This window comes from Haliotis asinina, chromosome 8 (assembly GCF_037392515.1).
Source record: "Haliotis asinina isolate JCU_RB_2024 chromosome 8, JCU_Hal_asi_v2, whole genome shotgun sequence".
Taxonomy (NCBI): domain Eukaryota; kingdom Metazoa; phylum Mollusca; class Gastropoda; order Lepetellida; family Haliotidae; genus Haliotis; species Haliotis asinina.
Genome location: NC_090287.1, coordinates 12,621,351 through 12,638,357, shown reverse-complemented (window position 1 = coordinate 12,638,357; position 17,007 = coordinate 12,621,351). Strand labels below are relative to the sequence as shown.

The 17,007-nt window shown below is 39.6% G+C and overlaps 1 protein-coding gene across 1 annotated transcript; it reads right to left on the bottom strand.

Moving 5' to 3' along the window:
* Window positions 1–2,731: 2,731 nt before the first annotated feature.
* Window positions 2,732–15,805, bottom strand: LOC137295418 (actin-related protein 10-like). The gene is made up of 13 exons (XM_067826780.1): window positions 15,639–15,805; window positions 14,639–14,711; window positions 14,024–14,103; window positions 12,598–12,706; window positions 11,782–11,889; window positions 11,163–11,230; window positions 10,027–10,106; window positions 9,289–9,324; window positions 8,986–9,065; window positions 7,979–8,052; window positions 5,459–5,540; window positions 4,526–4,727; window positions 2,732–3,885 (listed from the first exon to the last, which is right to left on the bottom strand). Exons 1-13 carry the CDS (start codon window positions 15,713–15,715, stop codon window positions 3,743–3,745), a joined length of 1,212 nt encoding a protein of 403 aa, XP_067682881.1. The 5' UTR covers window positions 15,716–15,805; the 3' UTR covers window positions 2,732–3,742.
* Between the last annotated feature and the right edge of the window lie 1,202 nt (window positions 15,806–17,007).

Sequence of the window (17,007 nt, the reverse complement as noted above, 5' to 3'; positions counted from 1 at the left end):
GCCCGCGGTCATATCACAACCGTGTGATGGCTCTCAGCATGGAAGCAAAGAAAGCAAGCTCAGACCAAAGTGTAACTGACACTGCTTCTAGAGATGGTGTGAAAGGTCCCCCGGAAAGAAGGGCTTCTGATACAGGGGGAACCAACTCTGGCTGCAGAGGCTCGGCCTCCTGTAGCCAACCTGCACCTGTGGTCTGTAGGCGTCCAGCCACACCCGCAGAACCAACATCGTTAAAACCGCGTCATCTCTATGATTACTTTGAGCAACGACGCCTTGGAGAATGTGATGAAAGGAGCAATGCTCCCCCTTCTTCCAATGTAGAAGACCGGCGTTGGATGCAAACCATTCCAGACGGAGAGGAAGCGTCAGTCAGCCGCTTGAGCCAACCTCCTCCACGCAGACGAGCGAGAAAGGACGCCGACTTTCCAAGTTTCTTCATCTTCTGAACATCACGTTTCTGTCTTTGAAGTATCGGATTTCGATGATTTTTGTTATGATATGATGTTTTTTTTTAACTCTGTTCTGCTTTTGAGGAAATATATAGTGCTACATAATTTGATAAAGATTTATTCAATGAACATTAATAGTGTGATAACATGTACATATTAGGGACAACTGTATATACTCAGGAAAACAAATAAGGGAACACGTGAAAGTACCGGTGTTCCTTTATTCTTTTCCTGGCTTCTTCTCAAGCTATGTATTGCACTGTATGTGAAATTCTGGAAATAAATAAAAGAACACTTGTACTTTCACGTGTTCCCTTATTTGTTTCCATGAGTATATTTCAAAGTGTTCATATAGCCATAGCCAGAATACAACGCGTGTATAAATAGGTCAAAGAATGCCAGGTACAAAGTTGTATTGTTAAAGTTTTATCTGAAAGTGTGTGTGACAATAATGCTGGTGATGCATATATGCTAATTGTAGACCTATTGGTAAACTCGCTTTCATTGATTTATATATATGTGTTGTTTTACATTAAGCTTGTACATTTAGCACTCGGTATGCTTAGTTATTAAATATGTGCTAACATCCTGAGTTTTTACTGTTATTCATGATTATATTTCACTCAGCGAGTTTAGATTTATACGCCACACGCGGCAATATTCCAGCTAACTGACGGTCGTCGGTAAATAGTCGAGCCTGGAACAGATATACCAGTCATAAACCGCATGAATATCGGTCTAGGCAATTTGGACAGGATGGCGTGTGTCAACCAGGTTAGCGACCCTAACCACCCGATCCCCTTAGTCGCTGCTTACGATGGGTTAATGAAGTAAAATTCTAATCCGGATCTTCACGGGTTTGATTGTAGTTGTCAGTGGGAATGGTAAATGATGCTGAACTCAGGATATAATTGGAATACCAGTGAACATGTTTCACAAGATATATACTTGGTTTTCTAGGTGACAAAAGGTATACATCATCCGTGTGGTCTTGTGGATAAAGCCTCTGCCCAGAGAGCAGAAGGCCAATGGTTAGACTTTCGACCGCGTCACATCGAAACACGGTGCACATCAAAACAACGATATGGATTAATCGAGATCGGGTCATTGTGGTGTGTCTGAATGGTTTAATCATGTTAAAACGCCATGATATCAAAGTATGCTGGCGCCATGTAGTTTATGTGCCTATACAGACCAAGCAAGCACCAAGCACACACATGCATGCACATACCTATGCACGTGAAGTCATCAAAAGTGCAATGTTAAACTCAACCTGACCTCATCTGATCACTTCCGACTTAGCATCTCAAACCACTTTTAATGAAAAATAATTTGTGCATACACACTAAACAAAAACAGAAATTTCAGATGGGTTACTTTCCCAAACAGAGGAACAGATCCGTTTTATGGACATAGAGAACGTACACTAATACAGAATAAGGCATAATGCCCCCCGCTCGATGCACCCTCCACAATCAACAGTAGCACGATGAAGTCACATTTTTTTTATTTCTTAGGGACTGGGGTTTCGCACGAGCTTGGCAAAGTAAGCAGTTTCGCACGTTCTAGGCAGTTATTCCTAAACATTGTGTAACCAGAGACCATATGATAATTGCCGCACACAGAAGTATTCCAGCTATACATGGCGGTTTGAGAGATAATGCTCATGCCATGCCTTCCAAAGGTGAATGTGAACGTGCGATTGGGTGGCCTACTGTGACTTTGTCACGTGCCATGAGATTGGCCTGTCCTGGCAGTCACAACAGGCCTGCCAATTGCACATTGACATTCAACATTTGAAAGACATGGCATGAGAATTATCTCTAAAACTGCCATATAGCTGTAATACTGTCGAGTGAGGAGTCAAACAACAAATCAAGGATACTTATAATTAACATGAAATTTTTTTGTCATTACGATCAGATTCTGCATACGAGCTGGTGCATAGGTGTTAATCTGGCTTTCCTATCCTTATGAGGTACCCGTTCAAGGCCGGGTGGAATGGGACACATAGTCACAGTACTTTGTTCAAGTTTGGTGCACGTTGCTGTACCTGCAACTAGGTGTATTCTTGTGGCCACTATCTGGTAATATAACAACAGATTCGCACATTCTTTTAAGTACACTGGGTTGTGACAACACTGAAAGAGTCTACACACAGTGCTCGACCCCAGCACCTCAAGCTCGCTGGATCACTTGCCTGCCACCTCAGACCTATGCTGGCCCACCATGGACCAAGCTTCAGTGACGATCAAAGTTTTCAACAAGAAACAAGAAAATCAATGATTTCATAATACTATATTGCACTTTGTACAGAATTTATCAATACATGTATGTTAAGCTGCAAAGAGACACAATAAATTAGGAAGGCAAGTGTAAGCCTCATTCTTCAGTACAACAGTTTTTGTACTGGCAAAAAAAACATTTTGACTTAGTTTGTCTTTAATGGTTGGGATGTCTACATTAATAATATAAACCAGCACCTACACTCTGTAAATAGCCCTAAAAGAAATAATAATAAGAATAAACATATACTCGGCCCCACATGTTTGAAAGGACAAATAATCTGAGAGTTACTCAATGTCTTTTCAGACTAAGTTTTAATTGTTTCCATGGAATTCATGAAAATTATAAATGCCATATATCTGTAACCAGCAAAGTCACAATTTCAAGATCTGTCTCATATGTCTGCCAAAATCTGTTGAAAGATATGAAATGGTTTTCGAGTTGTGCTCTGGGAACGAAGCCCACCCTTCCATTAGACTAACACCAAAATGTTCATGGAAAAACAAAAAAAATATAAATGCCAAAAATCTGTAAATAGCAAAAGGCACAACCATAGGCTGAGATTACTATATCTGTCAAGATTGGTCTAAAAATATTGAACAGTTTCTGAGTTAAGCTCCGGAAACAAAATGATTACGGATGCATGGACAGACGAGGCGTCAACTATATCCCCCTGTATTACATGCTGGGGGGGGGGAAATAAAAATAAACAAATAAATACAAAGAAATTTTTTTTTAAAAAATCTGTACCATGTCTCCACTTGACCTATGATTCAATAAATACAAAATGATACCTCAGATGTATTACTACTTCCATTGATCGAAGTATTTCTTACACCATTACAACAACTGCATCTCATGTTTGTATTATATAACGCCATTACCAATGACAACAGCTTGCAAACTGGACAGCACCATACACTTCACAAAGCATGACATCACAGTTGTCATGGCGACTTTAGAGAATTGTTCCATGTGCACACATCACCAGCAAGTAAGTCATGGACCTATTTAGCCTTAACAGGTGAGAGCTCTTCTGTCTCGGGTTCATGGGCAATGTTACACCAATCAGCAACCTTGCCTGTCTGAAGGTAAGCCTCTCTTGAAAGAGACTTGCTCTGGAGGGTCTCTAGTGCTCCTATTACAGCACCTGGTACAAAGACAACATCATGTATTGGTGATTTGTGGACCCCAGTTAATGTGCCCAGCATGTATAGGTTGTTGTCTGAGTGTTATCATAGATGTTGGTCAGTCAATAATGAAAAAACTTCTTGTTTATTGCATAGGGTGATGTTTCAGTGTGGATTCTTAAACCACTTGCAAGTTTGATGCAATCTACACCGAAATGGCACTCTATGCACCAAACAAGTTGTTAGCCATAAAGTCAAATGCATCATTACAGGTCATATTATAGAAGCTTGGGATAATTTTGTGTTTTCAACAATATCGCAAAAATATTCCAATTGTGAGTTGTTATCTACCTCATGATAAAAGTTGCAGTTCACAAGGCAATGCCACTGCACTGTCACTAAGTATGACTGGTCACTAACTGATGTGAATTCTGACACAACTTACTGTTTAACTGCAAAGGTTGTACACTTTCAGTTACATATAACTACCTACTAATATAATTCCCATTTTAATGATATAAGTGTTCACTTCAATAAACATTCAAGAAGACATCTGTTATTTGTCTTTTTCAATAATTATTTTCCTGTATTACAAGAAGCCAGGACATAACTGCAAGCAACTTTCCATATGACACTAAACAAGCATACAGTAAATCTCACCTCCAAGCCATGCAGTATAGTTTTCTTTGGATGGAGGTTTGTGGAACTTAAACACTTTGAGAGCAATGGCGTCCTTGTACTTGGGTTTCTGCAGGAGTTCATACAGCTCCGCCCTTAGTCTGTGGTGGAAGCCTGGTATCATCGCTGTACCGCCCATTATCACAATATTTTCAGACAGGCTCCGACGCAAGTCAATTGGACACTGCAAAAGCAGTTGCAATCACTGATTCATGTTTTAAAACATGTAAGTCAAAGTCTGAATGTTGGTTGAGTTATCGACATCCTTGCATGATTTTCAAAAATGCTTTTCCTTCAATGCATGGATATAAATAAGCAAATTCTGTGCATTCAGCATATTTGCACCATCAAGATTTGTCAGTGTGCTATATACTGTTGAGAGCATACATGTGGAAGACTGATACACTGCTGTCCTGTGTACAGGACCATTAATATTTATCTTTGTTACAGCTTTCATATGTTCCATAATGTGATACATATTTCAGAACATGAATCATTGCAAAAGATTGCAACACAAAATTCAGGCAAATACCTATTACAAATAATGAGTGAGTATTACTACTTCATTGCCATGAAAAATGTTGCAGCTATTCACAATAATGTTACCAGATCCTAACAATCATAATGCAAACCTACACATTAAAACTCTTTATTCTGCTCCAGAAGAAGATCTTTCATCACTTTTCCATCATCTCTGCCATGTCAACACATTTCAAGCTTAATCTACTACAATTCACATCAGCTGGTAGATATAAATACAATATGATGAACACCTGGTAACTAAATGTCTAGTGGGGGAATAGTTTGAATTTAAATGTTAATAGTTTTACTTCATTTTACTCCCCTACTTATACAGATGTGAAATGCACTGGATTTGCAGAGAGGGAATGCAGCTAGAGGTGATTTGTTACTAACCTCAAGCAGAGCATCCAGAATGAGTGTTGCCACTGATCTCTCATCACGGTCTTGTTCGAACAGAATCTCACAAACATGTTCTCTGTACAGAAAACATACAAAATATTACCATCTTCATTCACATAGATATCAGTGAAGCAGTAAAATCCTATATATTTCCTAAGAGAAAAGATAGTCTCAGGTTCAATGAACAGACTGGCTCTTGCTAAACTGGTCAAGCAGACATGGTCCTCCTTTCACGAAGCAATAAGGTGATCGTAAGTCACTAAGGTAACCTTAGTGAAATGCTAAAGCATGGGAGTCAAGCTTAACCTTAGTTAGGGTTGCTTTGTGAAAGGAGCTCCTGGTTAGTTTGAAGTCAGTATAATGGGTATGAGTTGTGTATCATGTTAAACTATGCTATGGTGTCTCATTGGGCGAACATCACTGTACATCACAACTAGTACATACAATAACAGAGAGCTAGACGCTCATTGGATTACAAGTGAAATAATCTTCACAGCGCCATTATTTTTCCTTATCCTGACTCATGCTTAATTGCTTATCTCCTCCTCCCTGGCGAAGGAAGTGGAACACATGAAATCCCTTGAAGTTCCCTTCTAAAAGAAGTGAACATAAATACACTCACACACCAGTAGCCTCCCTTTTCTCAGCAAATTGGTCACATGACTAACCATGCTTGTCACTCTCTCCTCATCGCCCGACGAGGAGGCACCTGGGGTCCCAGATATGGTGATAAGTCTTTCAATTATTTCAGTCCTTTCAACTAAATTTATGTTGTATGCAGTATTTGGCTTATGTATATGCATCATAATTTGTTAAATTTGTGATTATTGTGTCACATAGAACTTCAGCAGAAACTGTCACAGTCTAAGAAGTCTAGATCGTTGTCGTCGAAGACGAAGTCCTCTTCATCGAAGTTGTCGCAGAATCCACTCACATGATGAGCTTGACACAGTGGCGTTTTGAAGAAGAATGAAAACTGTGATCTTCAACTACGTCGACTGCTGCTCCGTGTGAACTTTCAACTAGATCTGCACCCACACCAGAGGATGAAGAGGAAGCGAAGACACGCACCCGTTCGAGAGGATCATCACCGTCGTCCTTGTTATCCTGTCGCAGTCTGGAGAGAGATCCATCCTCATTGAGTGAGTGCCCCCACACGGGTGACGGCGCTATCGTGAGTGACTATGCTCGCGTGAGGACACTCACTCGGGTGAGTGGACTCACAGGTCTCCTCGTCAACGCAGAAGATCTTCATCCGTCTGCCCAGCTCGTCGAAGGAGCACCTTCTTCGGACTAGCTCGATCTAGAGCTATCAACAAGACTCTCATCTCACAGTTCAGTGATCCTGTCAACGAGTAAGAGAGAATGAACCTGTCAGCACTCGTCACACAGAAGAAGGATCAGCAGTTCAAACACCTCGCCTCAACTACTGCGGGACTGAATTTACTTCATTGACAAGGTCTCCTGTCCACCTCATCATGGAGTGAGAATTTTACAAGGCCCTTACATCAAGCTCCTTGGTCAGCGCCTACAATATTTGATGGGAAGATTGAAGAGGTAGCAAAAGATGGTTGGCTCAAGACATTTTTATTTGTGCGCTTTACTCATCTAGACACATGCTCGCCAAACAGCATAGTTAAGGACAAGCCCGAATGTTAGCAAAGGTCAAAGCGAATGTCACCATCTGAACAACATTTCACGATGATCAGTTGACTGCTACACTGGTAATGTCACATCTACAATCTGATTGGTCCCCGAGAGACAAGGCCTGCGCAGAATGTGGTGTTATTGTTCCAGTATCTGGAAGTTGTCAACATTCACTTGCAGACTTTCAACGCTGGAAAGATGTTGATTACACACTAGATTAGCAGTCTACAGTGTCAGTTGATTCTTTAGGAGGCACAGATGTCTTCAAACAGAAGATTCAACATTCCCTATCAGGAGGCTTGCAACATTGAATGATCGGACAGGCAGCCAGCTAAAAATAGCCTTCCTTTGAATGTCAACTTGCTCATAATGTAGAGTGCTGATGATTTAAAGACGAAGAATAACGCATCTTCTCTGCATACAAGCTCATCATGAGTGAAGGAAGATCAAGCTCTTCACATCAACCAGTTGGAGATGAAAGTGGTGATTCATGCTATCCATCACTGGTCCTGCAACATTATCTCAGTGTGGATCAGAGCTGTTATACCGAGAGCCTACAAATCACCAGGATTGAAACCTCCGCGAGCCTCCAACCCACATGAAGTCAGAGCCTTGGCCTCTACACTAGCTCTAGGATTTCAGGTGTTCCACTACCTTCGCCAGGAAGGAGGAGATACGCAATTAAGCACGAGTCAGGATAAGTACAAAATATAAATTTTATTCAGAACATTACATTTACCTCACCTATACAAAGGCCCTCCCTTGTACTAACATATCTCAAACCATAGATCACTGGCACTGTACAACAGTATCGTTCCACACCTTTAATCACGTTGGTCCTGTTCCTCTCTAAATGCACATACATACCTGAGTTTGCCATTGATGTGTAATATTTGCTTCCCATCCAATGGATAATCTACATCTGGAGGAGGTGTTGGCAACTGGCAACAGTAGAAAATAACTGTGCAGAGTCCAGGATATGTGACAGTGACATATATTTCCATTACTATTACACTGTTTTTGCTGTGATGCAAGACTCCCAGCCTAGATCTATTTTGGAAACTTCAGCTTTGTTAATGTTATCATCACTGTCTACTTGATATAATCAAGGTTTCTATATTTTATTATCTCTTTATTTGTACTGCCTCCAAATTGAAGTACAGTCTATTTTGAACATTGTTGAATTGCTGTTGTACTTCCTTTGTGGTGATTTGTAATGTGAGTTTTTAAGGTTAACTTATTGTTTTAGCTTAAGAATTAAAATGTGATATATTTCAACCTTATTTCTTGAAAATCACAATAATAGAAGTAACAACACAATTCTAGCATGTCCATCTAATTTTATAAGGGGTGGTGGGGTAGCCTTGTAGTTAAAGCTATCGCATATCTAGCTGATGACACAGGTTTAATTCCCTACATGGGTACAATGTGTGAAGCCCATCACAGGGGTAACCTGTAATGACATTGCTGCAAAATAGCTAAAAGTGGCTAAAACTAAACTCACTCACTCTAATTTTAAAATGGCTACCGCTAACACTTCATAAGTAAAGTTAAAAGCTATAAATCATAATCCCCAGCATCCGGTGTATCATATTTCAACTCTATGATAACATACTGGTATACCCTTGGCCCTTCCACTACCTGAGCTTATTTTCATGTCACTTCAGTCAAATGGAGATCCATGTACATCAGGTAACTCTTAAATAACCATAGGAAGCAGCGATGCCAACGGTACTTATCTCTACTTGTGTATACTCTTGCAAATACAACTTTATTGCATATAAGGATTTTCCCTATTCTGTCTCAACTGGTCATGCTAATGTTTAAAACACAAACTAGCTATGTTCATACTACTCTGTTTTATGTTCCCCTACCTTGTTTATGTCTGCTCCTTTCACGAGGACATCCTGAATCTGCTTGGCTCGACTGTGGCTGGTCACGAAGCAGCACTGCACTGAAAACAGTTCAAATCATCACAGAGGATGTTCACCATTAATATCACATTATCGCCAAACTTCCAACAAATACTGGTAAATTGGGTACTCTCATAAAAAAAGCAAAATAAAAAAAAAGTCTTGTTGCATAAACAACTTAAAAGAAATAATGGTCAATTCCCAACAGAAATCCACAGCATCACTTGAAAACCAGGGCATTGTTAGAATTAAATATATTTTTACCTTTAATATTTTCCAAAACTTCTTCATTCAGATCATCTGAAAACAAAGAGCAAATGAGTGAGTGAGGTCTTACGTTGCTTTTAGCAATATTCTACCAACATCACGATGAGGGACACCAGAAACGGGCTTCATACATTGTACCCTACCCATGTGGGGAATCGAACTGGAATCTCTGGTGTGACAAGTGAACACTTTAACCACTATGTTACCTAACTGCCCTTCAATACTGACAAGACAAAAATCAATGTTCTAAATTGTTTACTAAATATTTGTATATGTTTGTTGTGTCTACATTGTTGTATAAACTGATGACAGTATTAAACATGTTATTAGTGATGACTGTCCTGCATTATTCAATGCAGTAAAGCTCATTTCTGTTTTAAGCCACCATTTGATCTGTAAATACATATTTGCTAAGAAGCACAGCTAAGTATTTTTGGACGGACCTATTGGGTAAATATGAAGAGTGTTGTTGAAATACTGCAATTTTAAACCTTTCATACACATCTGTACATATGCACTTGAGTAGTATTGGTACATAATATATATTGTTTGCAACAATGAAGCAGATCTGGAGCTCAAACCACTGCAACCAAAATGGAAATTCTTATGTTGACTGTTAAAATCCATTAATTCTGGCTGTTTGCTTAGAATCATTTTACTTCACTTCAATTCAAACCATCCCTGGGAAATTCAAGAACTAATGCCGCAAAGGACTTTCAATGTCAGGACACAGACCTGTACAGGAACTAAAGGGTTTGTTGGTTTGTTCTGACGTTGTCACAGTAGCATGCTCCTTCAACTGGGCCTCAATTTGGCTGAAATGTAACCATGGATACCAGCATGTAAAATCATGTAATAACTGGACAGTTTCGTGAGACAAACAGTAGATGGGGCTCACTCGTCAGAACACTCCCCCGGAGGAGCGAGTGACTGATCATTTAAAAAGAGTAGTGTCCCTTTACATGTTGTATGGGGGACTCTCCCAGCTTGGATCTTCTGAATCCTCTAGAGCTTCATTGAATACATGGCAATTGTTCCCATAGTTTTTGTAGCTTACTTCCTCGCCTACTGTAAATCAGAACATATGGAACTAAATACCATATGGGTGATAACTGATAAGTTTTTGAAAATCAATAAAATTTTAAGAAAAATCACCCGTTCTGATAATTCAGATGAGGATGAATTGATGATTCAAATGACCAAAATAACAATCATTCCTAACTGCGAACACACAAAAATGTGAAATTCCTTTTGGTATCTGAACAAAAGAATTCATATAATGTAGAGCAAGTCTTACTTCTGTACATATACATGACTAGAATTCACAGAAACAGAATTATGCTTTGAATCGTCTATGTTATGAATCTGTAGTATTTTAACTTGTTATACTCAACATGCTTTTCACTAACCGACCTGTGAAAGTCCCGGGGTAGACTAGGCCTTCAGCAACCCATGCTTGCCATAAAAGGCGACCATGCTTGTTGTAATAGGCCATTAACGGGATCAGGTGGTCAGACTAGATGACTTGGTTGACACGTCATCGGTTCCCAATTGCGCAGATCAATGCTCATGTTGTTGATCACTGGATTGTCTGGTCCAAACTCGATTATTTATTCTATATAGCTGGAATATTGCTGAGTGTGGTATAAAACTAAACTCACTCACTCACTCATCATTAACCCCCTACCAAACCCCCGAAGAGTAAATGTTAGAAAACACTGTCACAACCGGTAAACATTTATCACAGATCTTCATGATCAGTTCCAATGAATCATGCAGGAAATCAATGTCTGGGAACTGGAACAACAAAATTCTAAACTGATTAATTTGCATCATTTAATGTAACTTTTAACATAAATCTAGTCACTCACCTGTGAATTGCCTTCCCACCAAAAGGTATGGACTGCCACGCCTTGAGCACTGGAATTCCTTCATATACCTTCACATGGTCAAGGGTGTTGTAACAAATGTGGATGGAATTCTATCAACATCAGCAAGGACTTGAACAAATATTTAGTCCTCTCACACATTTTTCCAAGCTATCTATATATTACTACATATATATCAATGTCAATAACTAAGTCAAGAAATTTGTATTAAAGATGCAAAGAGTAACAAAATAAGAACTGTATTTGTTCTGCTACCATTTGCCATGATTTAAGAGAATAGACATGACATGGATTTACAGAATTTAAGAACTCCCAAGCACTGTGGTGAAGTAAAAAAAAATCCATGTTACAAAATTTCTGTTCATGAAATACTGAGCATGACAGACACAATTACTTGCAAACAAAGCTGCATTGTCATGTTTATAACATTCACTTTGAGCATGAAATGTTTACACAATGTCTGGGGCAAACTGAAGAAACCAGAAACCGAACTGATGAGTGATTCTGCACAATTCTTCCAGGCATAATAAAAAATAAGAACATACAGAAACGCTACAGAATCTAGAATCAGCCATGTTGAGCTACCTCATTAGAAGGATACAGGTATGACCAGTGCCTCTTTGTAGCCAATGTCCATCACCATCCCAGTGCTTGTCCCCAGCACCAGAAGACATGCCATGTGACTCGGGGCAAACAGCACTGAACTTGCCTGGCAAGATATTGTGACGAAAACAATTTATATGAGAAAAAAGAAAACTTTTCAAGAAAAAAACCTGTCACGATGCACAGTAAAAATATTTGTGCATCACAGATATGGGTATAAAACTGGCGTGAAAAAGTGAAACATTCTAGTAATTAAAGCCGACAATACAACATAAAACACAGGCTATAGATCGCCAACAACTGAAGGTAGATCACCATACTAGCGACCATGGGGACTTACAGTACCTTTGCTACCTGCATGCACCCTAGTTGGATTTACATCATCCCTTCAGCCGTTGGTGAATGTACGAAATGCTAGCCAAAATTACAATAACATGAATACTATGATTAAAAACTTGGTAGATTTAAATTTACATTAAATGTTTTGGGACTTAAGTACTTTCTCAGGAGGGCAAGAAGAGAGAACCATAGTCACATGTGTGTCAAATTTCAAGAGACTTGCAATTCAAAATGTTGGCACCCTAATGTTCGAAATTAAGTTCTGCGAGTGGCATTTTCTAAATCAGTACCTGGACTCTTGAGCTGGTTATGGCGGATATCAAGGCAATTCATAATCTCCCTCTCTTCACTCCCTCTCACACACACACACAGATGCTAACCAAACTCACAGACACTCTCATAAACACATAATACAGCCACACAATCTTCTAAAACTTTTCATAAATCATGGCCATCATCACAAAACTGCACCAACCTCATAATGTCTGAAGAGTACACTAGCTAGGGCCTCTCGGAAAGTTGATGGACACAATAAAGACTCCACCACCACTACACGCCGATCTTTAGGATTCACCAGCAAGTGCCTGGAAGCAAACATTTCAACAAGGTTAGCCTCACTACTTCTGGTCTACCAGCAAGTGGTACTCCCACATGAAAAAAAAAAACTGATAGCTTGTTAAACAACGTTTTTATTCAGGTGTCCAAAGTTATGAGACAATAAGAGTTGGTCTGTTAGTAGCAGGGCTGTGTCAGTCACACACTGAGAGAACAGATGATAATTTTTGTTCATCAATGATCAATGGTTTATTTGGAGATGTGTGTCTAACAGAGAAAACAACAACCCAGGTGTGTGAGCATACATTTATTTTACACCTGAGGACGTTGCTGTATCAAATGCTTATCTCGGAATGTGATCCAAACATTTGTCAATAAAATCCACATGAAATGTTATTTATCTGACAACTGAATGTGGAGTGACCACAAACATTGTAATGTGTGAAAATATATAGCTTAGCTATTTGCCCATGCTGGCTTAGAAGACAAAAAGACTTAAGGGCTCAGGTTATTGAGTGGCGCAGTGAACATGAAGTAAGCATGCTCAGTGATCTGGTTGTAAGTGTTGGGTAATTAAAGGCTGTATAATATGACAAAATAGGAAGATAAAAATCATTCCATGACACTTGAATTAATTATTTACATGGGTAAAAGAGTGTGGACAAGACAATCCAGTAATCAACAACATGAACATCAATCTGTGCAATTGGGAACTGATGACATGTGTCAATGAAGTCAGCGAGCCTGACCACCCGATCCCAATAGTTGCCTCTTATGAGAAGCATAGTCGCCTTTTATAGCAAGCATGGGTACTGAAGGCCTTTTCTAGCCCAGACCTTCACAGGTCAATTATTTACATGAATTCTAATTGATATACAAAGTGCTAAAATACAAAGGATCTGTTACAGCCACATGTTGATTTCATGTGACTGTGAAAAATTTATTTTCTCTTGCAGTCATTAGATTCTGTGTTTGTGAACTCTTCATCAGTCTCAACTGAAATCAGAGTATAACTGTGCGAGTTAGCTGGAAATCAAGATAGAGTTATCTCCCCCTGGTTAAGAAGCCCCAAATAAAACTGACCAACACTTGTTGCTGTAAGTGACAATGGTGGGAAACAGAAACAATCATACTTTGGACAATTGGCATCATGTAGAACAAGTTTGTTTGATACTGACAGATTCAACTGACTAAAGTTGAACGGAGTAAAGCTTTATGTCACATCAGCATTACTCTAGCCAAATAGTGATGAGATCAAGTTTGCATTCATTAACAGTCCAAGGGCCTAATGAGTTTTTTATTGTCATGCGGGAACAAAGGACAAACATTACTGCTTGGTTACTCACTTAAAGTAAAGCACATAGAGGAAATCTTTCAGGTTGTCATGCAAATCACTTGTACATGTGTAATCCCATAGTTTCGTAATCTGAAACAGAAGCACACGATACATGCAATATATCCATCAGGTAGATAATGTAATTATTTGATATGCTTTATACACAAGAGGTACATCATACAATCATCAGGTAGACCATTATTTGATGATGTCTTCCAAAACTTACGCTACGATTTTCTATGATAAGGAAGTGCTGACATTTTCTCAGAATGTTTCAACATTGAAACATGTTTATTACTTCAGAATAAAATGGTTTCATGGTTATTGTCTTAAAACAGTGTTGTGAATGAGAGGGAGAAAGGAATAATTCAACCAGGGCATGCTATCCTGTGGACTCACTGGGAGTCTGAGAGCATGACAATACATCCTGTATCACTATGAGAAGGCAATGTGAAGATTCTTACAAGTACCGACATTGACAATTGTACCTAGAATCAACCAATGGTTCATTTCATCGAACAGTTCTGCTTCCCTGGTCATAGGAAATTCAAGATTTAGTGCAATTCCTTGATCAAGGTCTGGGTAGCTTTTGGTATCCATGGATGAACTCTGTGTAACTCCCTACCTTCCCTGTCCTGGAACTCTTCACTTCACTGGGTATGATGCACCTTGGACCAGTCTCTCCTGCCAGACCACACCTATAAGATGAGCCAGTCAAACCTCTATAGAAAGTTCAATGAGGATCATGATAACGTATTGACAATAACTGGACTAGCACCAACTTTCATTGCTTGGTTTGATTCTAATACCAATTAGACATAAACCAATCAATAAAGTCATCTGTCTTTTTGATGTGATTATTATCATGTATCCTTGTAGTGTGGGTTTTTGAACACATATGAAACATTTGTGTCATTTCTGTGATGACATAAACGACTGTAAAACCTATTGCAAAACTGTGCCTAACCTTTGTAAGGAGAGTCAAGCTATATCCCTTCATCATGAATTCAATTCTTCAAAGGCATATTTTTAACTGAAATTGAGTGATAAAACAGGACCTGCTGGATTAAATAGAACCAGGCCATTTGTGATGAGTCAACAATTACATATATTTGACATGACAGATATGTGGTCATTGCATGATAAATTAATCTGTCAACATGATAAACACATTCCATTTAAGGTATTGTTCATTGAACAAACTGAATGATACATCAACTGTTTGTTGTTGCATTAGCCATTGTTCGTATTCGCTTTCTAATATTTGTGATAGGTGTGACATCTGAATCATAATGGATCGTTGTCCTTGTCATCAGTAACGTACTGAAGGATCTATGCAAGTTGTTGGTGGACCAACTGTATCGCATAAGTCCTAATTTATTTTGACATACATCGAAATTGTGAATGACATCAGCGCATTTCCAGCCATAGTTCAGTATAGCTCATAAGAAAGTAGATGAAGTACTGGCAGTACTAAGGCGTCGTACTTGTCTGCAAGTAGATCTACATTTGGCCCCAAACACTGTCCAGGGGTGACTGTGACTGAGTGTGACTGACTCATTTCGCCGATACTTGATAAACTATGTTTACTGTGCACACATGCTCTTCGATAAGAAATAACTTACTTGGTATAGGCATTGCCAATGTCAACGACAACTACGTTTTTGTCCCCACCATACGCAAGACCTTCGTATAACGGCATTTTCAGTCACTACATGTATTTATAATAATTCAGCTACAGTTCAGTCCCGGAAGTTCTATGTGCCACCTGCCGACAAGGGGAGGCAACTCTGCCGATCGTTCTGTCATTCGTAACTACTTGCGTCATTCAGGCAAGCTGGAGACGAGTAGTTACGAATGATCGTTCTGTAAGTGTTGTGCTGAGATGTTCCGCAGTCTTCGTCGACTGTCTTAAAAAGTCATATTGAAAATGACAAGCCAAGGATACAGGTATTCATAGTTCTACCACAAACACAATTCTATACCCTCCGTGACCAGTCACTACATTACATACTTGATCATTGACTTAGAATCTCAATTTAACCTATGGCTTGGCCGCGCTATGAAAGGCTCACGAATTAAGGAAGCTCTAATCCATACAGTTGGGTCTGTATTGTATTTCCAATTTCTGAAATTCTGAATTCTGCTTCTCATCGTTTTATACATGCGGCCATGCTGAATTGAAAAATAATGCGCAATTTTGAGTCGTTCTGTCCTGTGTAAACCTTGCTAAGGTACATAGCTATTGTGTCTTAGGTATTACAATGAGTGAGTGAGTTTAAGTTTTACGTCGCACTCAGTACTTGTCCAGCTGTATGGTCTGTAAATAATCGAGTCCGGACTGTAAATAATCGAGTCCGGACCAGACAATTCAGTGGTCAACAGCGTGAGGATCCATCTTTGGAATGGTGAACCGATGACCAGTGTCAGCCAAGTCAGCGAGCCTTGCCTCTTGCGACAAGCACAGTCGTCTTTTACGGCAAGCATGGATTGCTGAAGACCTGATCTACCCCGGATCTTCACGGATCCCATTACAATGAAATCAAATAGAGCATCTAGCTTGCGTTCGACTCGAGGAGAACGAGAAGATGGCACGTTTGTCGTATTCGGATCGAGGTTAGTTTTACGTCGCACTCAGCAATATTCCAGCTGTAAACAAAGTCAGCCATCCTGACCATCCGATTCCGTTAGTCGCCTCTTAAGACAAGCAGAGTCGCCTTTTATTGCTTAAGCCCTGTTCTACCCCGGACCATCACTGGTCTACCGTGGGAGGAACGAGGCATAGGCACCGGTATTCGTGGTGCGAGAATGAAACAATTTATGTCCAGCTTTCTTCGAGAGACTTGTTCATTCAGTGTCCCAAACTGATGTTATGCATGCAAGGTCACCAGCACTACTAGTCGACACAAATAAACTTTGTTAATGTTATGTTGATAGCGGCGTTACTCTCGATTTCATCGTTCCAATTCTAGTACTGTTCGTCCATGGTAGTGG